The sequence below is a fragment of the Engraulis encrasicolus genome, chromosome 22 (genome assembly GCF_034702125.1).
Source record: "Engraulis encrasicolus isolate BLACKSEA-1 chromosome 22, IST_EnEncr_1.0, whole genome shotgun sequence".
Classification (NCBI taxonomy): domain Eukaryota; kingdom Metazoa; phylum Chordata; class Actinopteri; order Clupeiformes; family Engraulidae; genus Engraulis; species Engraulis encrasicolus.
In genome coordinates, this window is record NC_085878.1 from 42,676,341 (window position 1) to 42,701,926 (window position 25,586).

At 45.2% G+C, this 25,586-nt stretch overlaps 1 protein-coding gene across 1 annotated transcript in view; it reads right to left on the minus strand.

The window, feature by feature from the left end:
- Positions 1-224: 224 nt before the first annotated feature.
- Positions 225-25,586, minus strand: part of LOC134439185 (cytoskeleton-associated protein 5-like) — a 67,840-nt gene continuing 42,478 nt past the window's right edge. The window contains exons 30-45 of the mRNA XM_063189070.1: positions 23,655-23,858; positions 22,618-22,753; positions 21,700-21,893; positions 20,614-20,762; positions 19,279-19,461; positions 18,634-18,760; positions 16,992-17,168; positions 14,814-14,998; positions 13,831-13,906; positions 13,311-13,499; positions 12,746-12,841; positions 12,569-12,640; positions 11,531-11,705; positions 4,807-4,972; positions 1,368-1,557; positions 225-667 (exon numbers count right to left, since the gene is read on the minus strand). Of these exons, the coding sequence (XP_063045140.1) occupies positions 422-667; positions 1,368-1,557; positions 4,807-4,972; positions 11,531-11,705; positions 12,569-12,640; positions 12,746-12,841; positions 13,311-13,499; positions 13,831-13,906; positions 14,814-14,998; positions 16,992-17,168; positions 18,634-18,760; positions 19,279-19,461; positions 20,614-20,762; positions 21,700-21,893; positions 22,618-22,753; positions 23,655-23,858 (2,565 nt within the window). The 3' untranslated portion in view covers positions 225-421. The remainder of the gene's footprint in view (positions 668-1,367; positions 1,558-4,806; positions 4,973-11,530; positions 11,706-12,568; positions 12,641-12,745; positions 12,842-13,310; positions 13,500-13,830; positions 13,907-14,813; positions 14,999-16,991; positions 17,169-18,633; positions 18,761-19,278; positions 19,462-20,613; positions 20,763-21,699; positions 21,894-22,617; positions 22,754-23,654; positions 23,859-25,586) is intronic.

Below are 25,586 nucleotides of genomic sequence, written 5' to 3' on the forward strand. Positions count from 1 at the left end.
TGTGACAAAAGTTAGGGCTCATCATCACCTCTTAACACAACGTAAGCCATCTCACACGGGATTACCCCTTTAAGCAAGGCAGGTCTATCCCACTGCAACTAATGTCATGTCTCTTGAACCTTTGAACCTTCATACATCAGCTATAACATAATGCACAGGCAACAAGCTCAGCCAGTAGTCATGTCTGCATTTCAATTACCAAGAACAACAAACAGACACTTGCGAACATTTCCAAATACTTTATTGCAATACTTGATGATCAGGCGCTTTAAAAAGTAGCACAGCAGTAAAGACAAAAAAGACTGAACAGTTTACAGGAAAAAAACACATAAAAAAATCTGGACAGACAGGGGAACACGCACAAAAGACGCAAAACGGATACAACACCACAGATAGAACACAACAGAAGGCAACAGCAGCATCAAACGATGTTGGCCCTTATTTTCTCAAGCCTCTTCTTGAGGTCACTGAGGCTGGGAGGGAGGGCAGCTGAGCTGGAGGAGGAGGAGGAGGAGGAGGAGGAGGTGGTGGTGGCCTCCTGTGTCCTCTGCTCTTGGGTCTCCTTCAGCATGTGACTGTGTGGCTGCAGCTCGAGGGGAGAACACCCCACAGGAGACATGGAGGCCAGGGCACTCAGCGGAGACCTCGCCTCCTCTGATGAGGGCTTCTGAAGACAGGATAGAAACAAACAAAACAAAAAAAGTGTTGTTAATTTTTCCCCTTCAATTTTTTTTTTTTTGAAGAACATGTACAAGAAAAATAAACTTGAAGGAGCTCTAAATCCAAGCAGTTCATGGTGTGTGTGTGTGTGTGTGTGTGTGTGTGTGTGTGTGTGTGTGTGTGTGTGTGTGTGTGTGTGTGTGTGTGTGTGTGTGTGTGTGTGTGTGTGTGTGTGTGGTTGATGCACTTGGATAGATGATGAGGGCTTCTGAAGACAGGATGGGGAAACAAATGGGTAATTTTTTTTCCCCCTTCAATTTTTTAGAAGAACATTTACAAGAAAAATGAACTTGAAGGAGCTCTAAATCCAAGCAGTTGAACTGCCAAGGGTGTACGTTCATGGTGTGTGTGTGTGTGTGTGTAGTAGATGCACTTGGCTTGACGAAAAGTGCACGTTGCATAACCTTGCGGAAAGAAAAAAAACAAAAAAACACATAACTGAGAAAAAAAGAAGAAGAAAAAAAAAAACCGGTGAGGGCACATTGGATTCTACACTCCAGACTAGAACATGGTGATGACAACCATTGACCATCATTATGCAGACTTCAACTCCATTTTTTGTGAGATGGGATTGAGAAACACAGCAAACATGATGAACACGCGCAAAAAAAGCTCACATAGTATACGCAACTTAACAATGAACCTACCATATCGTCTCTGGTGTGGTTCTCGCGGCCGTATCGCTGCTTCAGCATCTGTAATCTCTCGAGATAGTGGGCCGTGGTTTGGCACGTCCCCGTGTATTCTCCCCCTTCCAAGCTCTGGCCAGTCTGGGTTCCGCTGATGCCCCCCTCGGTGCCTTTGGGTCGGCTGTTCTGGTCGTTCTCCAGGCCGTACCTAGGGATGGGATATCGGTATCGGTATCGGGTTCGGGTTCAGATATCAACATATTTCAAAGATCGGATCGTAATTTTCCCAAAATATCGGAATTTTCCTGATACAGACTTTAGCCCCTTTTCGACTAGCCCTGTTAGAACGGGGCTGCGCACTGCTGGGGCGTGGTTTCGTTTTCTTTTTGCATTTACTCCACCCATACACACCCATCATCAGCTCAAACAGGGCTCAAACAGGGGCGATTATAGAATCGCGAAAGACGTGGTTCGAGGCGTGCGGAGCTGAGTTCCACTAGGCTACATTGCCTGTGTTAGGATTTCTGACGGCAGTTTTTACAGTAGACAGAGAAAATTTGCTCAAGCAATTATCATGTTCTTTAAAGTAGCCTAACTCCAGTCCTTGGCCAAGGAGTTATATTATTAGCCTATTAGGCTATTATTTTAAAATCACGCTATTTCCAAAGCTCCACGCCTCCTCCTTGTGAGAAGTCGTTTTTTTTTTTTACCACCATGCAAAATAGGGCACACTAAAGTAGCCCTTTTCATTGCACATATCTTCATATACGAACCTGCAGAGGGATGGCGAATTTGCTGTTATCAAATTACATTTAAAAATGAAAATTTCAAATGAAAAAGACAACTGTGGTTTATTCGAAGGAACAAAGAACACAGCCATGACCTGTAAAAGAATCTCAGCTTTTGAACAAACCCTAACACATGTCTGTAGGTCTAGGTTAAGGTGATCGCTGGCTGTTCGGAAAAAATGACGAGATAAAAAAAATGGTTGGAAAGCGCTATTTTTTCGCTTGAAACAGCGGCCGCTTAAAGTTATGTAATTTTGGATTGAAAGAACATATAAAACGTTCCGTGAAAACCTGTAAAAAGCTAAGAATCTCAGCTTTCGAACAAGCCCTAACACATGTCTGTAGGTCTAGGTTAAGGAGATCGCTGTCTGTTCGAAAACAAAATGACGAGGTAAAAAAAATGGTTGGAAAGCGCTATTTTTTCACTTGAAACAGCGGCCGCTTAAAGTTATATAACTTTGGATTGAAAGAACATAAAAACGTTCCGTAAAAACCTATGAAAAGCTAAGATTCGCAGCTTTCGAACAAGCCCAAACACATGTCTATGGGTCTAAGAGAAGGAGATCGCTGGTTATATTTAGTCCTATATAGGTCCTATTGTTTAGATTAGGGCTTAGATTCACCATGGCGTGAAAACACGGTGTTGTCGCGGCTAGTTGCAGCAGCTGATCATACGGCCCAGTTCTAGTCCCTGTTGTATGGAAATGCGTGCGAGACAGCACCATCGACCCCCCGTCAAGTTTCATGAATATTTATAAAGCCCGCACCGGAACGCGGAACCCAATGGAAAAGAGACTATTGAGTCAGGTGCAATGTTAATTTGAAATCATAACACTTGCATATTAGTTTTCAGGAAGGGATTGTTACTTTTTTACTTGTTACTTTTTGCTTATTAATTGGTTTATCTTCTGACTCCCTTTTCTGACCAAATAGTCTGCTTGGGCCTAAACCCATGCATATACAGTGCCATGAGAAAGTTTGGGCACTCTTTTGAAAAATCATTACATCGGTTTATTTCTTGTTGAGCTTTAAAAGTAGCAACTTCCTTTTAACATATGTTAAACTGTAGGGAAAGAGAAACAATTCAGCAGTGGAAGAATTTTCATTGGTGTTATAGAAAGAATTTTATGTGGATTTAAGCAAAAATATGCGTGTGCATAAATATGGGCACCCCAAAGAAGGTATACCATTAATATGAAGTAGAGCTCACCTTTGCTGATCTAATGGGCTTTTGATACTTGCTATACAAGAAGACAAGTTCCAACTGCCTGGTGCTACTGAACAGTTGACAATTATTCTATCCAGGGCACCCCAAAGAAGGTATACCATTAATATAAAGTAGAGCTCACCTCTGCAGCACAAACTGGTTTTAATGACTTTGGAATCCCTTCAGTCACCAAGACAGACATGATTGGTCATTAAAATGTTATTTATCATACAAAATAGCAGACGAGGCTCGTCATAAGTTCTGTCTTGGAGAGTGGAATATGGTGGGCTCTGAACAAACTGTAGTTTGTTGAAACATTGTTAAAAGGGCATGGCTAAAGGATGGTAAGAATGGTAACAGGCACACTACAGAACACCTCCATAGAATTACAAGACCATAGCTGCTGATAGTGGAGACTTAGACATGGGTCCTTCCACGTATACTTTTCACAAGGCAAAAGCTCATTGGATGGGTGACGAATAAAAAGGCTTTCCTGTGTATCCATCAGAAATAAGTTGTTAAACTTATGCAGAGAGCTTATCTGGACAAGCTAAAAGCATTTTGGGAAATCATAGTGTGGTCAGATGAGACTGAGCTAGAGTTATTTGACTGTAACAATGGGAGGTGGAGGTGGCAAAAAATGCACCCATAAATTCTATGACCTCTGGTCTAAAACACACCCTACTATAGGTCTGCGTGGATAGTATACACACTGTAAAACTTATTACAGTTAAGAGCCTCACTAATTCTTTTCAAATAGCATATTTTTCAAAAGAATGTTCAAGTGTCAGTCACAAAATTAGAGCTGAGCAGAGTTTGGACTTTCCAGCAGGACAGTGTTTGCACTGCACTGATCAAAATTCAACAATGAGTTAATGCAAAACAACAAGTACAATGTCTTGAAATGGTCATACCAATCTTGAGATATCACCATCATTGAAAAATAATGAATTTATTTGAACCAGGATGTCTAAAGAAGACAGATGAGTAACCTGACGGAATTAGAGGGGTTCTGGATAGAATAATTGTCAACTGTTCAGTAGCACCAGGCAGTTGGAACTTGTCTTCTTGTATAGCAAGCCCATTAGATCAGCAAAGGTGAGCTCTACTTCATATTAATGGTATACCTTCTTTGGGGTGCCCATATTTATGCACACGCATATTTTTGCTTAAATCCACATAAAATTCTTTCTATAACACCAATGAAAATTCTTCCACTGCTGAATTGTTTCTCTTTCCCTACAGTTTAACATATGTTAAAAGGAAGTTGCTACTTTTAAAGCTCAACGAGAAATAAACCGATGTAATGATTTTCCAAAAGGGTGCCCAAACTTTCTCATGGCACTGTATGTGATTTTGATATTGGATCGGAGTAGTATCGGTATCGGCAGATACCCAAATTTAGATATCGGGATCGGATCGGAAGTGAAAAAATGTGTATCGGTGCATCTCCAGGCCGTACCTCTGCCTGGTGGCCTGGAGCCGCTGCAGGAGGTGGGCGGTGCTGGTCTCGCCTGCGGAGCGGGTCATGCCCGTGCCCATGCTGGGTCTGTGGCTCCTGGAGACGGAGACGCTCGACTGTGTGGGCTGCTGTGGCATGGCGACCGTGCTGCTGTGCGGTGCTGGAGCTGATGGAGGGAGGGAGAGACAGGAAGAAAAGACACAACAAATTGAGGAGATTATACGTGGAAAAAGCAAAAAAATTAAATAAAAGAAAAATAATTAAAAATAAGACAAACAAAAAGGATACTTCTGATCACCATACAAACATGGTAGTACAATAAAAAACAAAGGAAAAAAAACACACAAAAAAACCCAGCCCCACGACTTCAGAAACCAAACTAAAGAAGAAAGATGGTAATTGTGCGGCTGGCCTCATCAACAGCAGCCCATGTGGTCCTTTACTCCTGGAAACCCTCCTCCAGCTACTCCATCATAACAGGCCCATTTGTCACATGGGCAGACAGGACACACACACACACACACAGGCAGACAGGAGCTGGCTGCAGCTGCCGAGCTGAGCACGGGCAGATAGGTAATCAGAGGCTGCATGCAGCTCCAATCGGAGCTGAACGAAGCAGAGCGCAACACAGCAGGCAGAGATGAGACAGAGACACCAGAGAAAGGCACTCGTGAGCAGCACTACCTGATGTGCTGCGTTGACGGACGCCGCTGAGTAGTGGCACTACCTGTTGTGTTTTGCTGCGTTGACTGACGCCGCTGAGTAGTGGCACTACCTGTTGTGTTTTGCTGCGTTGACGGTCGCCGCTGAGTAGTGGCACTACCTGATGTGTTGTGCTGCGTTGACGGTCGCCACTGAGTAGTGGCACTATCTGATGTGTTGTGCTGCGTTGATGCTCGCCGCCGAGTAACGGCACTACCTGTTGTGTTGTGCTGATGCTCAGCGGTGTGGCACTGTGTAACGGGTGCCATTCACTGCTGGAACTGATCAGTATGACTAGCCAATGTGGGGTGCGACACTACCAGACATGGGTGTATGTTTGAACATTTATGGCCAATTATGTAGGCGTTGGCGGCCAGACGCCATGGGCTTCTTCTCTGCAGTGGCGTGTGTGTGTGTGTGTGTGTGTGTGTGTGTGTGTGTGTGTGTACCTGTTGCAGGGCGTTGGCTGCTAGGAGCCTTGTGCTTCTAGTCTGCAGTGGCCAGTGTGTGTGTGTGTGTGTGTGTGTGTGTGTGTGTGTGTGTGTGTGTGTGTGTGTGTGTGTGTGTGTGTGTGTGTGTGTGTGTGTGTGGGTACAGGTCTTTTCGTCGAATGGATTCTTGAGAGGGGACCATTCGAACAAAACGTTGGACCATTAGTATAAGGCAGGGGATCTTTAGTCGAGGACGGTCCGTCTACCGCAAAAGCCAACGAAAGGTCCTTAAAATTGAACTAAAGATCCTTAGGTTTCAACTAAAGGTCCCTTCAGTCTGCCTATATTAGAAATGTAAATCAGCTTTTTAATGCTCATTTTAACGGGTTTTCTTAGAATCAGCTTTTTTCATGCTCATTTTAACGGTTTTGTCTATTTAAATATGTTCATTTTAACGGTTTTGTCTAGCCTATTTAAATAGGCCTAAATCAGCTGTTAAGTTTTGTTTTTTGTTGATTTAAACATGTAAATCTATAAATAAAATGTACTTACTCGTTTTTACTGGTATGTTGTTGTTGTTTTTACGATTACGTCGTTAAATTTTTTGACAATTTAGCCTACGTTTACGCCCTTACATTTTTTGACAACAAAGTTCGGCATGAACCAGAACACTAGGCTTATATAACAGTGTTGAAAACATTACAGAACCCATGCACCTGTGTTAAGTCCATGGCTACAGTAAAGAGAGAGAGAGAGAAGTTAAATCGTTACATTAACACTGCATAGGACAGCTCTCTCTCTCTCTCTCTCTCTCTCTCTCCTCTCTCTCACCTCTCCTCCCTCTCCTCTATCTCCCCTTCCTCTCTCTCCACCCTCTCTCTCTCTCCCTCACCCTCTTCCACCACCTCATCACCATCCCTCTCTCGTCTCCCACCCTCTACCATCGCTCATCCCCACAAATCTCTCCTCATCTCGCTCTCTCCATCTCTCTCGCTCTCTCACCTTCTTCCCAAGCTCTCTCCGTCCGTCCCTCCTCGCGTCCCCATCCCTCCTCTCTCTCTCCTCAACCCTCTTCTCATCTCCTTCCGATCTCATCTTCCTCCTCCTACCCCCCACTTCCCCACTATCCGCCTCCCTCCACTTCTTCCTCTCCTCCCTCCATATCATCTCATCTCCTACCCCCTCTCACTTTTTGTTCTCTCTCTCCCAATCCCTCCTGCTCCTTCCCCTCCACTCCTCCCACCTCCTCCTCCTCCTTCATCACCTCATCTCCCTCCAAATTCCAATCTCTCTCCTCTCTCTCCAAATCTCTCTCTCATCCTCACCTCCTCCATCGTCCTCTCCTCTCTCCTCTCCTCCTCTCCTCTCGTCTCATCCCTCTCCTCTATCTCTCATCCATCCTCTCTCCTTCCTCACCTCACGTCTCTCGTCTCTCTTCTCTCCTCTCCTCAACTCCTCCTCTTCCTACATCTCAATCTCTCACCGCACTCCTCATCTCATCCACTCATCCTCTCCTCTCCATCCATCTCTACTCTATCTCCTCCTCCTTCCTCCTCTCTCATACTCCCTCTCGTCTCTCTCCTCCTCTCTCCCATCTCTCCCCACTCTCTACTCTCTCTCGCTTCATCTCTTCGCACGCTCCTCTACTCATCTCCTCTCGTCATCCCTCTCCTTCTTCTCCTCTCTCTCTCTCATCTATCTCTACTCCCTCTCTATTCTCTCTCTCACTCTCTCTCTCTCCCTCTCTTCCCCTCATCCCTCTCTCCCTCCTCCTTCCTCTCTCATCTCGCCTCTCTCTCGTGCGTCAGCTTCTCCTCGCTCCTCTCACTCCTGCTCTCTCTCTCTCCCCTACTCTCCTTCCTCTCTCCTCTCCGTCTCTCTCTCCTCACCCTCGCTCCTCTCTCTTCCCTCTCTCTCTCTCTCCTCTCTCCTCATTCCGATCGTCTCTCCTCTTCTTCTACCTCTTCCACCACTCCTCCTCTACTCTCCTCCGTTCTCTCTCTTCTCTACTCTCTCACTTCTCTCACCTCCCCATCTCTCACGTCCATTCCCTCTCCTCTCTATCTCCACTCATCATCGCTCCATCCTGTCTTCTCTCCTCTCCTCCTCTCTCTCTCCTCCTCTCTCTTCCTCATCTCCTCCTGCCCTACTCCTCCTCTCTACTCTTCCCTCCTATCTCCCTCTCTCATCCCTCTCTCTCTCTCTCCCTCCCTCTCTCTACGGTCACTCTCTCACGCCCTCCATTCCTCCCTCCCACACTCTCTCTCCCTCTCTCAATCCCTCCTCTCTCTCTCCCGCTCTCTCTCTCCTCTATCTCTCATCCCTCTCCTCTTCACACGCCTGTCTTCACTCTCCTATCCTCCTCTCACACATCACCACCCCTCTCCTCTCTCTCTCTCTCTCTCTTCTCTCCTCCTCTCCCTCCTCACTCTCCTTCTCTCTCTCTCGTCCTCTCTGTCAACCCTCTCTCGTCTCCCACTTCCCCCTCCCTGTCTCCTCCCATCCTCCTCCAACATCACTCCCTCCTTCTCTCCCCTCTCCTCTCGTACTCCCTCCCCTCTCTCCTCTCGTCCTCTCTCCATCCTCATCTCTCCGCCTCTCCTCCTTCTCCTCTCTTCTCTCCTCTCTCATCTCCCGTCCTCTAGCCTCTCCACTCTCCCCTCTCCTCTCTTCCCCCTCTCCTCCTCACTCTCACACTCCTCCTTTCTCCTCTCCTCCTCCTCCTCTCTCACCGCCTCCATCCTCCGTCCTCTCACTCGTCCTCTTCCCTTCCTCCTCTCTCACCTACACCTCTCCCTTCTCTCTACTCTCTCTCTCTCTCACTCTCTCTCCTCTCTCCGCTCCTCCCTCTCTCTCTCCTCTCCCGCTCCTGTCTCCTCTCTCCCCTCTCCTCCTATCGCATGCTCTCTCCCTCTCTCTCTCCCTCTCCATCTCGGGGGGGGGGGGGGTCTCTCTCTCCGCTTACCTCCTCCTCTCTCTCTCCTCTCCTCATTCTCTCTCCTCTCTCCTCCCCTCCTCTTCTCTCACTCTCTACTCTACACCATCTCTCTCTCACTCCTCTACCATCTCTCTCTTCTCTCTCCTCTCCTCTCCTCCACTCTCTCTCTCTCTCCTTTCTCTCTCTCTATTCTCCTCCTTCTGTCTCCTCTCTCCTCTCTCTCCTCTAATCTGTCTCTCCGCTCACCCCTCTCTCTTCCTCCCTCTTCCTCCTCATAGCTCACTCACTCTCTTCCTCACTCTCTCTCTCTCTGTCTCTCCTCCCCTCCACTCCTCCTCTCTCTCTCTCCTCTCTCCCCGTATCTCCCCTCCCTCCCCTCTTCTCTTCATCTTCTTCTCCATCCCCCTCATCGTCTTCTCCTCTCTCGCCTTCCTCTTACTTCACTCCATCTCACTCTTCCTCTCTTCTTCTCTCTCCTCCCACCTCCCTCTCTCCACTCCCCATCCCTCCTCCCTCTCTCCCTATCCCCTCCTCTCTCTCTCCCGACTCTCCTTCTCTCCTCTCATCATCTCTCCTCTCCCCTCTGCTCTCATCTCTCTCTACCTCCTCTCCTCTTCTCCCTCCCTCTCTCCTTCCTCTCCTCTCTGCCCTCTCATCCCTCCTCCTCTCCTTCTCTCCTCCTCCTCCTTCATCCCTCCTCTCCCCTCTCCTCCCCCTCTCCTCTCTGCCTCCTATAACCCCCTACCTCTCTCTCCCGCTCTCTCCCTCTCTCTCACTCTCTCTCCCCTCCCTTCTCTACCTTCTCTCTCACTCACTCTCTCTCTCTCTCTCTCAGTAATCCTCTCGCTCTTCTATCCTCACTCTCCTCTCTCCTCTCTCCCCTCCTCTCCTCTCTCTCTCTCTCTCTCTCTCTCTCTCTCTCTCTCTCTCTCTCTCTCTCTCTCATGTTCTTGGGCTATAGTTTTATTAATTGAATAAGCTGGTAGCTGCCTATTGTTTCATAGCCTGTCTTTTATTGTTGGAAATCGTCCATCGATCCAGTCAGGCTGCCTATTTTATATCCTATTATTCCCGTGTGTCCTAGGCCTATTTCTTTTGTTCGAAGTCTAAATATGTGGTAAAACTGATTTACCCGCGATTCATATAGGCCTAATAATGGCACAAACTGAATGACAATAAATAGTTCGCGCATGAGGCAGAAAAAATAACACTGTCGCTGATCAGATAGAAATGATCCTGTTATGAACCCGAGTTTGGTAGATATCGCGCAGCGAACGAGGCAGCCTGCAAACAGTTTGAAGCGCAATGTGGCTGTAACAAGTTAGAAAGTAGCCAAACTCTGTTGCTTGTTAACCTTTTTAAATTATGTGCGTAATGGTGGGGTGACGTCCGCGCCAATGTCTTATCCGGAGCGTATCGCTCGGTGCGTAATTCCAAGAGCAGTATAATTAAAAAGAAGAGAATGAAGATGATGGACTAGACCGGAAACGTTTGTCCCCTGTCTGTCGGTTTTATTTACCTTTTTCGGCTTTGTTTAATACAGCTTTTGATTCTGCATTCAGCTCCAGTGTGCGACTCCTTTCTTTCTTTTTATATCTTTTTATATCTTTCTTTTCTATCTTTCTTTGCGCACGCTATAAAATGGCAATAAACCTGTTACTATAAACTACTGGTTAACTGTGTAGGCTATTCTATGCTTTCTAATGTTGGTAAAGGCGGGATAAGCGGGATAATGTATTGTCCACATGACTACGGAAATATATTTCCTTCGGAGCGGAATAACAGCTCTCTGCCTTCGGCATCGGGGGTCTTATTCGTCCCGTATAGGCAATATTTTCTTATAGTCATGTGGGACAATACATTATCCCTTACCTATTACTGTTGTAAGCCTACATTTTAAAACATTTCGTCGGTATTGTAGCGGCGGTGCAACCGACTGTTTTAAGTTATGACATGGGCGCCAGCTAGGCAACAATAAGACTGCCTTTACCTTTCCAAAAATGAATACAAATCAGTAACCAACACATTAGAAATAACTCAGATATATATATAGACAGATGTAGTGCACAGGGGGTAACGCTGCTATCTCACTCCGAGGAGGCAGAGGCAGTCCGCTACGATATAGTATATTTATAAAATAGGCTATGAAATGGCCTAATGATAAAAAACTGAACTAAAATGAAAAATTAATTTAAAAAAAATAGAGACGCACGCACGCACTTTCTACATGGTTCGATTTTTGTTTTCATTGCATTGTGGTGGTAGGCACACAAGTTTGATAAAATATAAAAATAATAGGCTAATAAAATAGGCAGACTAAACTAAACATCTGCCCAGTTAAACGAAAGGTCTGCATGGGTTGAACGTAACGTCCTTAGGTCTTCGACGAAAAATCCTCAGGTACTGCACGAAACGCCCCGTGCCTTCTACTAATGGTCCAACGTTTTGTTCGAATGGTCCCCTCTCAACAATTCATTACACGAATCGTCTCGAATTCGTGTGTGTGTGTGTGTATACCTGTGGCAGGGCGCTGGCTGCTGGGAGCCTTGTGCTTCTTGTCTGCAGTGGCCAGTGTGTATGTGTGTGTGTGTGTATGTGTGTGTGTGTGTGTGTGTGTGTGTGTGTGTGTATGTGTGTGTGTGTGTGTGTGTACCTGTTGCAGGGCGCTGGCTGCCAGGTGCGGTGGGCTTCTTGTCTGCGTTGGCGTTGGCCAGGGCCTTCAGGTGTCTCTCGACGGGCTGCAGGAGGTTAGGGGGCAGCTTGCTGAGGTAGGGGCTCAGGTCAGCCTCAGGGTGCTTCCTCTTGTACTGCAGCAGCCTCGCCAGGCCCTGGGGGAGGGAAGACATTATTAGGCTACGTTTCTAACACTTTATATTAATGTCTGCTTATAAAGCATTAATAACACTTAGTAAATAATGAACAAATGATGAAGAAAGCATTAACAAATGTTTGTAAATGACTTGTAAATGTTAATATTAATATTAAGTTAATATTTTATATTTATCAAACATTTACAAATTGTTTGTAAATGACTAATAATACTCTTAAAAGATTTGTGAAATCGTGAACATGTTTGTAGATATTTAATAAAGTATGAACAAAATAATAAAAACATATGTTAATGTTCTGTTCATCATTAGTTAATTGATTACTAAGTCTTTATAAGCAGACATTAACATAAAGTGTTACCAGTGTCTCTTCTTCAATTTTTCGATGCCTTATACACAAGGGTGATTGCCAGTGTAAAAGAAATAACATTTTATCAAAAGTGCCTTTGGTTTACCAAACCAACCTCACTATTGGGGCCAAAGATACAAAAATCTTGTGACGTAAAGGTGTATGGAACGCAAACCTTTTTTTTTGTCATTTAGATTAAGACACAAGCCGTGTTGTCTTCAAAACTCCCCACTCTGTAAGACTTTTGCGACTTCAAGTCCCTATCGCAGGGTTGCCAAGTAAACGAAAGGCAGGTATAAACGTCCACAGAGTCACATACTCAGTGATGGGCAACCTGGGTGCAGAAGTCAACTCGGTGCCATGTTCCAAAAACCGGGTTTTCTAAAGCAATTAAACAGGTAAAGCCAGATCATATGGAATATGTTGCTCTGGCACCTAGCAGTGAATTGAAGAATGATCTTGTATTGGAGTTAATTCTTTAACTCTAATAGAACACAATAATGAATTACTTTACCTCTTTGGCGTTCTCATTAGAGAGGATCTTCTTGAAGATTGCGTCAAGCATCTCATTGGTTTTGGATTTCTTCTGGTTATGGAAAAAGCACAAGGTATTAGATTAATTATTCAGTAAGCAAATGATGAAAAGCAGGAAGGCCATTTGTAGGGAAAGAAAAGGTAACAAGCACACTACCGAGTCTTTGCCATCTTTGTCACGGGCCACTTTCTTTAGATACGTCTCCAACTCGGACTCGCCTTTGTCCTCGATTAGAGTCAAGTGGTTCAAAATCTGCCAAGAAATAAAACATTGCCTCAGGCAAAATATATACACAAGTAGTAAATCATATTAATAAACAAAGTTAAATAGATACAAGCTGGTAAGTAAGTAGTAATGGACTTCAAGAACCACAACCATACATACATGCACTGTACATGACTGACGATCACAAAATCTTCATTGATCATGAGGGGGAGGAGAGAGAGAGAGAGAGAGCGAGAGAGAGAGAGAGAGAGAGAGAGAGAGAGAGAGAGAGAGAGACAGAGAGAGAGAGAGAGAGAGAGAGAGAGAGAGAGAGAGAGAGAGAGAGAGAGAGAGAGAAAGAAAGAAAGAAAGAAAGAAAGAAAGAAAGAAAGAAAGAAAGAAAGAAAGAGAGAGAAAGAAAGAAATAGAGAGAGCTAGAGGGAGAGAAGCTACTGTACTGACCTCTGGGCCCACCAGTCTGCAGATGGAGAGAGAGCTAGAGAGAGAAGCTACTGACCTCTGGGCCCACCAGTCTGCAGATGGAGTGCAGCAGGGTCTTGATGGTCCTCTGGGGCATGTCGCTCTTCTGCTGGGTGAAGCGGGCGCTCCGGAACACCTTCATGATGCTGTGGATGTCCAGCAGCATGCGGTCCAGGTTCACCTCCTCAATCTTGTCTGGGAGGAACTTGATGAAGCGCCAGTGACACTGGAAGAGGAGCATATGGTACACATGTCAAGTTTTTGTCCTTCAACCGTCGTCGCTTAGGACAGACCTTGAGCCTATACTACAAAGCTGGTTCAGGAGTGAAGCAGGTTAAATTAAGAGGTAAATCAGACCATTTACTTTTAAATTAACCCGTTTTACTCCTGAACCAGCTTTGTAGTATAGGCCCCTTGTCCGACCATAAGATCTTAACACCTGAGGAGAATGCCTAGTCTGCTTATGTGAGGGACAACCACATTGTTGGTGTAACATTAACAGGCAGCGAAGGCAGAGCTCTTTGTGAGGAGGCAAATAAATGAAACACAGGTCATACCTTCATGACCATTTCTGCAATTGGTGAAGACACAGCGTTTGTATCAATCAGGTCCTTTAATTCCAGAATTAGTGCACTAAAAAGAGACACAAAAGGCATGAGATCATCATCAGACAATGAAAATCTTTCTATGCACAAAGTGAAGCTCACAGAGGAACATTAACAGTTACAGCAAAGCACGTTCACACTCCCACTACACATGCAGGGCTACGTTCATGAACAGCCACTCCAAGCTCTGATTTTGAAACCATTCGTGTACACAAGCTTTCATTCTTTTATCAAGAGCAGAGCGCTCGTTTCCCTTCCTAACCATAGCGTGGATATATAGTTTTCAGAGCGTCAGATTGAATGTTTCAAGAAGGAGGCAGCACCTTGCATAACAGTGCACACTGGAAGAAGGCACAAGGCGAAATGCGTTACGTAAACGTGCAATAAAAATACTTATGCATGGTGCGGCCTCCTTCTTGAAACATTGAATTGAACATTTGGGCCAGCACCCTCAGAGTTTAAATAATTAAGAGTGACGCCTGCTCCAAGTGGAAAAAGGAAGAGCGTCAGATTGACCCTGCCAATCAATCATTCATTTCAACTTTATTTAGCCCGGATGGTCCCATTGAGACTGAGCGTCTCCTCTGCAGGGGATTCCTGCTCAAGATAGATGGGTATTATTACAAATGCAAGTTCAGTAGGAAAAACACACACATCAGTCTCAAAAAATATTCTGGGTGCAGGACCTGCAAAGTCACATGTAAATAGAAAAGAAAGTGCTCACACCAGGCTCCCAATTCTTTACATTTAATGTGACGTTTCGGGCAGCATGCCCTTCCTCAGACATGATGAAGGGCATGCTGCCCGAAACGTCACATTAAATGTAAAGAAATGGGAGCCTGGTGTGCGGACTTTATTTTCTATTTTCATATTATTACGAATACACTCAAGGCAGGCAACAGAGAGTGTAGGTGCCGAATGCACCGCTCACCTACCTGAGCATGTTGTTGGGGTCTGCCTTCTGCAGCAGGTGCCCCAGGAGCAGGTGCAGGGAGCGGGTGAGCTGGGCGCCGTCTTCTCCCTTGTCCACGCGGGGGTCCACGATCAGCGAGATCAGAGAACGCGTCAGGTCCTTCAGCACTGCAGCAGACCCCTCACGCACTAGGTCCACTCCCACCAACTACCGGTACACACACACATTGACATATAGCCTTAGAACAGCGGTTCCCAAACTTTTCCCCCTGCGCACCCCCTTGTACATTTCAATGTGGTCCGCGCACCCCCTAATATAAGCAAATATTTTGGTGTGCTGATGGCCACACAACTATGATTCACTGCACATTATGCACAGTTGTATTGGGGAATCCTCTTTTCCAATTGTCTAGGAGTTAAACTACACTTCAGATGGACAATTCACCATACAATTAAAAACTACTTCATGTTCGTTAATGCTGTATAAAAACTCACATATCCACCAAGGCTCTATTTAGCTCGCGCACCCCCTTATGGCAGGCCGCGCACCCCCAGGGGTGCACGCACCCCAGTTTGGGAAACCCTGCCTTAGAACAAACATTCCAAATTAAGTGGCATGGCCATGTAACCCCAGTAGCATAGCAGAACATCTGGCACACAGCTCTTTATACAGACCACCAAACACGCATTCATAGAACGGCGGCATCTTGGTGGGCTTTTGCTCCCGTTTTACATCATGTAGAGTAGTGTTTCTCAACGGGGGCGGTACAGCCCCCCTGCAGGCATTGGGGAGCTCTAGGGGGGTGGGGGGGGTATTGAGAAGGATACAGCTGAGAGGGGGTGGTGCTTAGATGCCACTGGGGGGCATTAGTCCCATAGAGGTGACCCCGCCCCCCTTTTTACGGCAATCTGTAGCGGCCATTATCTGTAGGTAGATCAGAGAAATGGAACTTAACGGAGAAGGAGGCTCACCTCTGTCAAAAATGGCTTAATGATGTGAAAATGTCCATCAACACACTATACAAGGACAATAGTTGAAGTGTGTTGCTAAATATGTTCATAAAATATATCATTTCTTTTTTGAATGTATTTTATCGACTCTGACATTTCAAATCTGGCCTTTGATTGATGTGTTACTTCATATTCACACCGTTAAGTTGGGAAGCTTCATGTGCCATTTCCCAGTGCTGTCGCGAATTGCAGTGTCACCTCTAGTGTTATTTTCTACCTCTATGATTAGTCCATTTCATTTTTTATACAAAGGGGGTGTTGTCAGGCTTATGATGAGGTCAAAGGGGTGTTGGCAGGCTTGTGATGAGGCCAAGGGGGCGTTTGTTCAAAACGGGTTGAGAAACACTAATGTATAGTATGCAACTCACGATCACGAGGAAACCTACCCCCTTCAACTGAGCTATAGGTGTGTCGTCAGGAGACCAGCCCGTGTCATAAATTTAACTTGGCACACTGTGACCAGTATCAACCGATACTGCTGTAGAGTTTTACAAATGGAGGTTCAGGCTAAAGAACAATGCATTTTTTTGGCGTTTTAATCAGCAAAGGGATTTCACACATGGGCAGCCTTTAGAGATGGCCCCTGGCAAGGTGCAGAAGACTCAAAGTGATGTTCTTGTGTTTGCAGAGGTTGCGTTTGCGTTTTACCTTTCCAAGACAGACAGTGATGCAAACCTAATGTTAAACCAGAAACTGACCCGGTACCACAACTAAAGAGGAATATGACGGCACACACAGGGGAAATCAAACAACATTTCCACCATTTCAAAAGAAAGTTTACCTGAGCGAACCTGATGATGCGCAGAGGCGAAAAACTTTGTTTGCTCTGAATAAACGAGCATAAAGCCGAGAAAGTGTGCGGTAAACTTCTTCCTTTTGAAGTATTGAACACTCCTGCGCTTACCAGCACCTAGAAGCTGTGCATGGAGCTTTGAACTGTTGAATAAACATTTCCACCATGTTTTGTGTGCATGTTTACAGGCGTGTGCATCTTCAATGAATGGACACAAGCACAGTAGACACAAACACAGGTCTGTAGACATGCAGATACACAGAGTGATCACAGCGGATATAGTAAATGCACTTTGACAAATGAACAAACGAATATGCACGCAGGGCTACTTGGTACTCACAGAGCATCGATACATTTCGATTATTATTTTCAGCCCTAACGGCTACTCGGTACTCACGGAGAGCATGGTGCCAATGAGGCAGCTGTAGAGGCGGAAGAGGTCTTGCCGGGGCATGTGCTGGTCGCCCAGGTAACCGGAAAGCCTCTGCAGCTGCATCAGCACCACGATGAGGAACTGGTCCACGTGGCCCACCATCACCTCCGCCTTGCCCTCCCGGCGCAGCACCTCATCAAGCTACACACACAAGAAATGGCAAGATTGTTAATCACTTAATACAATTAATTAATGATAATAATAATAATAATAATAATAATAATAATAATAATAATAATACATCAAATTTGTATAGAGCTTTTCTAAATACCCAAAGACGCTTTACAGAACATGTAACATAAAACAAAAACATGAACAGACATTCAAAGACATACAGAGACTAAGACACACCGCAACGGCAATGGAAAGTTCTTTTTTTGTCCATATAAATCATGACGGTATGGAGCGTTCACATTAGTGGAGAAATTTCCAGCAAAACCTCCAAGACATATTACAAGATATCCTGCTGGGCCAGAATGCAGTGACTGGCCGAAGGCCTGAATGCTAAATGCATATTGTACTCTACAACAGAGTAGGTAGCCTACTTGGAGCAGGGCATGGATGCTTGCATTGCAAAGATTGTTGTAAACTAGACTGGAGTAGATTTATAATTGTTCCCTGGGAAGAAGCCTGAATGTTGTGACTGCTCTTCACTGGACAGAAGGGTATTCCAAGAACCTGGCTCACTAGTAAACCAGGTTAAGCCATTTGTAATTTTCTCCACTGATTTGTCTATTAGCAGGTCTCCCCCGTCCGGTGGGTTAATTTAGCCAGGTTTACCACTTAACAACGTTTTTGGAATACCCCTCCTGGAACAGTGCATGGATGCTAGCGAAGATAGTTGTAGACTAGATTAGAGTAGAACGGATCCCTGAGAGAAAGCCTGAATGCTTTATCTGACAAGCCAGACTTATTGTGAGATTTATGTAAATACTTTGTCTGGGCCCAATCAATGAGACATTGGAAGATTGCTGATGGGAACAACCCGTTGTTTTTCAAACTGTGTCTGTGCCTATTGGCCAACGCTTTGTCGTCACTCCTTCAAAACCATGTCCGCATTGCATCCAAAGATTCAAAACAAAATCAAATCAAGCCTGCTGTGTAGTGATTGGCCAACCAGTTTCAGGGCCTGGGGCATTGTCCGAGGAGGCTACACCCACTCAATCAAAAATAATTTTGGACACTGGCGGGTAAGGCTAGTTTACTAGGCCATGGGTTCCCAAACTTTTCCCCCTGCGCACCCCCTTGTACATTTCAATGTGGTTTGCGCACCCCCTGAGCGAATATTTTGGTGTGCCGATGGCCGCTTAAGTATAGATTCACTGCACATTATGCACAGTCGTTTTGGGAAATCCTCTTTTCCAATAGTCTTGGAATTAAACTACACTTCAGATGGACCCTTCCAGCATATAATGCACCATACTATTAAAAACTACTTAATGTTCATTAATGCTGGATAAAAACCTCACATATCCGGCATTGCTCTATTCAGCTCGCACACCCCTTTATGGCAGGCCACGCACCCCCAGGGGTGCAGGCACCCCAGTTTGGGAAACCCTGTACTAAGCTACTGAATGCTGTGACTATTGTAAACTGGAGAGGTTACCTGTGCCAGGGCCTGGATGCTGGTTTCGATGTCGGTGCTGGCCACCTGCGTGATGACGAAGTTCATGGTGGAGTCTGTGGTGGCCTGTGGGTCCTCGTGGGAGAGGGCCACGCCCAGCTGTTTGGACCTGCAGGACATAACAAGCAGTGGCACTCATCATAAGATACTGCCATTAGGTCAAAGATCTGGTAAGTGGCAGTGGTGGTCACTGTCTTATCTTAAAAAGATAAAAACACTATTTGAGGCACTCCTTTCTAAAGCTAAAAAGTATGTATTAAACAATGGCTACATATCCATTGTTTAATAAAGGCTTTTTAACTTTAGCAAGGAGTGCCTAAATAGTGTTTTCTCTTTTCATAGCAGTTTGGACGCCAACGTTTTTTTTGATGAGCACCCTTTTTCACTAACTGGATACAGGACCCAGTGAAGCATTCCCTTTTCTCTTTTTGTTACAGTCTCATCTTACTTGAGCACTGGCATCTGCATGGGCTGCAGTAGCGGGTCCTCCAAGTCGTGCAGTACCATAGGTGGTGTGTGTGTGTGTGTGTGTGTGTGTGTGTGTGTGTGTGTGTGTGTGTGTGTGTGTGTGTGTGTGTGTGTGTGTGTGTGTGTGTGTGTGTGTGTGTGTGTGTAGTTTTGTCTTACTTGAGCACTGGCATCTGCACGGGCTGCAGCAGCGGGTCCTCCCAGTCGTGCAGGGTGAGCTGGGGCATGCCCACGGGGGCGTCGAAATTCGGGTCGCTCTCGAACTGAGCAAAGTCCAGCTTGAACACCTCGGGCACGGCGGGGGGAGCCTGGGGCTCTTCGGGCACGCACAGTAGAGTAGAGCTGTTTGAACGGGTGCACACGTTAACACATATAGACAAATAAACAAAACATTGCCCATTAGACTGATGTAGGCAACATCGACATAGGCACACCCACAATGGCTTATAAAACCATAGACAGCACCGCACATACTATAGCCTAAGACAGGGTTCCCAATCTAATTCAGGTATAAATTTCCATGATTTCCATGACTTTCCAGACCCCAAAAAACCCCTGAATTTCCATGACCACTTCCGTAAAAAGAAATGACGTTAAAATGTTTTTTAAAGTGTGAAAACTGAAGATTATCTTCACCCCTAGAGCCGACGCCGAGCAATGTGCAGAGCCGAAGCCGAGCCATGTGCATTACCAACTATGCCCCAAATGTCGGCCTCTGACCACCAATGTTCCAAAAAAAAAAGGCAAGTTGTCATGACGATATGCATCCAACCTGAAAGCAGCAGCGCATTCGTGCTGTACACCTCTTTAGCGCTTGAACACTTGATGCGGCATGATGATAGTGTGACACCAGCACGGCCTTACAAAGTCTAAAAGCATTATCTATGCAAATGTTGGATATGAAAAGAAAGTCTTTTGGAGTACTGTGTATGTGTAAAAGTTGTGAAGCGTTTATGTACTTTCATAATGGGACGTAGGTGGTATGAAATCACAGTGTGGGCAGTGGTATGAAATTCGGAATAAAGAGCTCACATGCTTTACTCATTCGCAGCAGCAATTGCAAACTCAGTGGCAGTGGTTGACCTGGGGTGAGTTTCTCAAAAGGGAAGTTGTTAGCCTGTTAGCAACTTCGGTAGTTGCCAATGGGAAAATGCATTGAAAGCAACGAAGTAGCTAATGTAGTAAGCAACTTTGGTTTTGAGAAATTCACCCCTGGCCTCTTCCTGCGCTGACTAAAAACCTACAAGCAGCAACATATTCATACACCTCTATTGCACTCTACCAGTCTACAACGGTATAATACAATACTATTATCCTGTTCATAAGACTATAGACTACCTACCGCCACAGCAGCCTTAAAAAAGCTCCCACACAGACCGTCCTCATTTGCAACAACAGTAATTTATTTGGCATTTAAGGATTCGGTCCAGCTGTCCAATCACTGGTCAGCTTTAGGGCCAGATTTTGTAGAAGGGCGGCAGCAGTGATTCTGACCTGGCTTTAGACGTGGTCTCGTCCAGGGCTGGCTTGCGGACGCTGGTCCTCCTGCCCTTCTCCACGATTGGCTTAGGGGCCGTGGGGGCGGCGGCCTTGCTGGACCGCTTGATGCGCTCCTCCAGCATGCTCATGTCCTTCTCAGACAGCTACACGGGAGAACATCAGGTTTAGGATTGATTGATTGATTGATTGATTACATTTATTGGAGGAGCGGGAAAGGATCGGCACACTGCTTGCAAAAGACTCCGATGCCTGAAGAAGATCTGTGATCGAAACGTTGCTCCAAATAAATCAAGTCTTTTGCAAGCAGTGTGCAGATCCTTTCCCACTCCTACATGTGTCAACCTTTTTAATTTGGCACCTGCTGATGCTTTTCTGTTGGATGCGCGCGTTTCCACTACACTTTGATTACATTTATTGCCATTTCAGCAGCTATGGTTATGTCATGGCCAATACAGATAGAAAGAAAACATCACATTTACAAAACTAACAACCATATAAATAAAGATTAAATACGTTGTTTCCTACATGAAAAGGACTAAATAATTGTTTAACAGTGTTCCATATTATTTCATGCAACTTATTGTCCACACAGCCATCCCATTCAGCTTGCCATTTGTCATTGGTATAAGCACAAGCGAAAGGAGAAAGCCACAGCTGTGGTGAGACGTCTGAGGGATTAATGTCTGGATCATTCATCTAGACCAGGGGTGGGGAATGTTTACGGCCCCTGACAAAGAAATATGAAATTTTAAAAATTGCATTTAAGTTATATTTTCAGGGGACCTAGTGAAAGTGGGGTCTGTTGTAAAGGTGGCTACCTTTAATGCAGGGGGAAGTCCTGGTTTGTGTTCATAGTGCGGCCCTTGGAGGAATTCATAAAAAATTGAAAATTGGCCCTCAAATGAAAACTGTTCCCCACCCCTGATCCAGACCATGTTAGTCAATGGAGTTTAGTTGTAAGCCACTGGACCAGGAATTTGGAGCTTGACTTTTATAAGTGCAGTTGGGTACAACTAACCGAGCAACTCTCAACTGAGCAACTCTGCCCCAAGCCTCCCCTGACTGTGCTGGGGTACTCACGTTGCCGATGAGTTTGTAGACCTGTTCTCCACAGGCGTTGTAGGCCGTGACCACGGTGTTGAGGGCAGCGTTGCGGACGGACGTGTCGCGGTCGCCAATGTGGCTCGCGATCTCCTTCAGAGACTTGTTTCCCGCCTGCTGGCACACGTTCATCCCAAACGAAGTGATCAAGGATCCCAACTCATCCAGGCACTCTGCGCAAAGACAAACATACACTTGCATTCATTTATCCAGCTTCAATGGACAAACACATTTGAACAATGTCGGTACATGATCACTGGGAAAACGTGCCTTACTTTCATCATTGTAGTCGAGGAATTTCTGCCAATGACAGCTGAGTTAGTAATTGGAAAAGCTTATTTCAGATTTTCTCCACTAAGTCCATTGATGTACATGGACATAAATTAATAAACCACTAATAAGGTAAACACAGATACACACACACATACCAACTTGACCAAATATCCCCATATAAAGTTGAGCCTTGTCTGTGTGTCCATCTGTTCATGAACCTGTGTGTGTGTGTGTCTGTGTGTGTGTGTGTGTGTGTGTGTGTGTGTGTGTGTGTGTGTGTGTGTCTGTGTGTGTGTGTGTGTGTGTCTGTGTGTGTGTGTGTCTGTGTCTGTGTGTGTGTGTGTGTGTGTCTGTGTGTGTGTGTGTGTGTGTGTCTGTGTGTCTGTGTGTCTGTGTGTGTGTCTGTGTGTGTCTGTGTCTGTGTGTGTCTGTGTGTGTCTGTGTGTCTGTGTGTGTCTGTGTGTCTGTGTGTGTGTGTCTGTGTGTGTGTGTCTGTGTGTGTGTGTGTCTGTGTGTGTGTGTGTCTGTGTCTGTGTGTGTCTGTGTCTGTGTGTGTGTGTCTGTGTGTGTCTGTGTGTGTCTGTGTGTGTCTGTGTGTGTGTGTGTGTAGTTTCCGGTGCTCACCTGCGCGCTGCTTGGAGTTCTTGGACTTGGTGCCGTCCATGAGGAAGGGGAAGATCTTGCTGGCGGGGTAGACGTTGCACAGCGACCTCATGATGGCACGCACATCCTTACGCACCACATCCTTAGACTCACCCATCTGTACAGGAGGAGAAGGAAGAACAGAGGGCTGGGTTAATCAAGCATGGGGCCTATGGATAGTGAATGTTGTGGCTAGGCTGACAGCTGGGAAACATTATCGTTTTCTCCGAGGAGGCGGGACAAGGAGTCCACAAGCACAAGTGGAGGATGGGTGTGTGCATATTGGAATGCAATGCACCCTATATGTTACTATGGGTGCATTCCAATATGTGACCTTGCGTCCTGCACTTGTGCTTGTGGCCTTGCCCCGCCTCCTGGCCCCTCCTCTGTGGAGAAAACAAATAAGTTTCCCCGCTGTCTTCCTAGCTAAAACATTTTTTGGGGGACTATTCTTCATTCACCATCCAGTTTGCAAATGAGAAAATGACTTTACAATTGAGCTTTTGAGAGATATTGAACTATGATGCTCTTGTCAGTGCTCCAGTCATCCCTGGGTCTCGTCACCAGAGATTCTCTAAGTATATAGAGATATGCCATTGTAATAGGTTGTTATGGGCACCTAACATGACCAGGTTCCGGTCTGCCTAAAGGGGCGTGTCATAATACTCCTAGCATTGAATAGAACAGTCCTTAGGTCTGCCTAGGTCTGCCTAAAGGGGGATTTCACCCTCCTCCCCCTTGCAATAATAGAACCCGGAAACAATGGGCCAATGGAACCTCTCTCTTATCTACTCTCTCTGTTGTCACTGTGAAGTAGCCCAGCTTGTCTTGATACTGCTGTCCTCGACGGTGAGCACCACCAAGGCTGAAGCGCAGACATCCCCTCTTCGAGCTGTTGTCACCCAGTGAGGTCATCATGACATATTACTTTCTGGTACGAAGCCACAAGCAGAAGTGGAGGACGCAAGGTCACGTATTGGAACGCAGCCTATATGTAGTGCGCGCTACACGTCGTTTACCTTGAGCATGAGGTAGGGGATGAAGGAGGTGGCCTCCTGGTCGCTGAGGTGATAGTCGTGCTTGCTGAGGGCGAGGAAGAGCATCTTGAGGAACTCCAGGGCCTTCATCAGCACACTGGTGTTGGTGTCAAAGAAACGCAGCGTGAACCACTTCAGGATCAGGTCCAGGCAGCTGATGGTGGCCTCCTTCTCCTCTTCCAAACGCTGAGAGAGAGAGAGAGAGAGAGAGAGAGAGAGAGAGAGAGAGAGAGAGAGAGAGAGAGAGAGAGAGAGAGAGAGAGAGAGAGAGAGAGAGGTTTGAACACAATATGGAAAAATGCTGCATTCGTTCATTGACACCAGTCCAAAAAAACTGTACCAGGTGAGATTCCCCCGCCCCTGTCCTTGGAATGAGCTACCTAAATACTGCTATGTGATTGGTAGACTGTTATCCTGCAGTAAACACAGAAAACAGCCACTTTCCAACCACTTTGAAGACTACACATACAGTACAGGCCAAAAGTGTGGACTCAACTTCTCATTTCATTAATTCTCTTTATTTTTGTGGCGTTTTACAGAACTTTTACAGGGAGGGAATCAAAACTGTGAATGAACACATGTATTTTGTGCGTAGCAAAAAAAATGAAAATATATAAAAAATAAAAACGATTATTAAACAAATATAAAAAAATACCAAACAGTGACGTCAACACAGCAAAGCTGAGGGCCCCACATGTTTCAACAAGCTTATTTTTCTGTCTATTTTCAAGTAAAATACAGTCGAGTCCATTTTAATTGATACAGTGAGGCAATACAAGAGAGATTTTCTTGATCTGATAATGGGTCACTTGGTCAGCATACAGTAGCTGGTTATCTAGGTGAAACCGTGATACAAAAAGTAAAACTGAAAAACCCTGCCACAGATTCCCTCCAACACAGGTTTGACCTCTCCAAGTAGGTGGCTATGACTCAATATCAGATCAAGAAAATGTCTGTAAAATGCTTGTATTGGCAAGTGTTTAAAACTAGGTTTTAGGTCTCAAAATTCTAGGTCTCTAATTCTAGTGAGTTATTGGAGGACTTTAATGTTCAATTAGCATTGACATGACTGACTGGGCATTTTTATTTGAAAAAAGACAAAAATAAGCTTATTGAAATGTGTGGGGCCATCAGTTGTACCGTTTTGACGTCAGGTGGATAGACAGCCGACATTGCTTTTGGACAACAGCTAGAATGATATTTTTTGGTAAGCACGTAATTCTTCTTGTGTTCAAGCACAGTTTTGATGCCCTGCATGAAAATACACAATGAAAATCCACGAAAATAAAGAAAATGCATAAATCCACAAGTCCACACTTTTGGCCTGTACTGTACTTTCATGGGGAAGATTTATAGCCTTATGTCATTTCTGTGCTGGTCAGCAATGGGCAGGGTGCAAGACTGATAACAGCAGGGTTTCTGCACATTTTTGATCACCAAATATAGCTTTTTAAGACCTCTTATGATAAAAAAAAAATAACACCACCGCTCGGGGTGAGGCGTTAATATTACTAATGTTATTACATTGCTATAATAAAATGTAGGCCTAATACATATAATTATATATAATATAATAAAAAAAATATTATATGACTACTGCGCTAGTATAGTCGTAGCCTAGGGTAGACACATAGTCTAAGCAGAGGCAAGGAAGACCTGATCTGTAGGCCTGAAGATACCATGCATACAGGCAGTTAAAGGGGTATGCCACTATTTTGGGGCTTAATACAGTTAAAATCGTTGGCTGGGGTTTATAAAGGTGGAAAAGTGTCTTATTTTTCATGTTAAGCGTTGTCTTGCTTTAAGACAAGTTAAAAGAGGGAATATGTCGCTAAGCTAATGAAAGTCAATGTATCCATGTAGCATGCTACAATGCTACACGGATACATTGACTTTCACTAGCTTAGCGACATA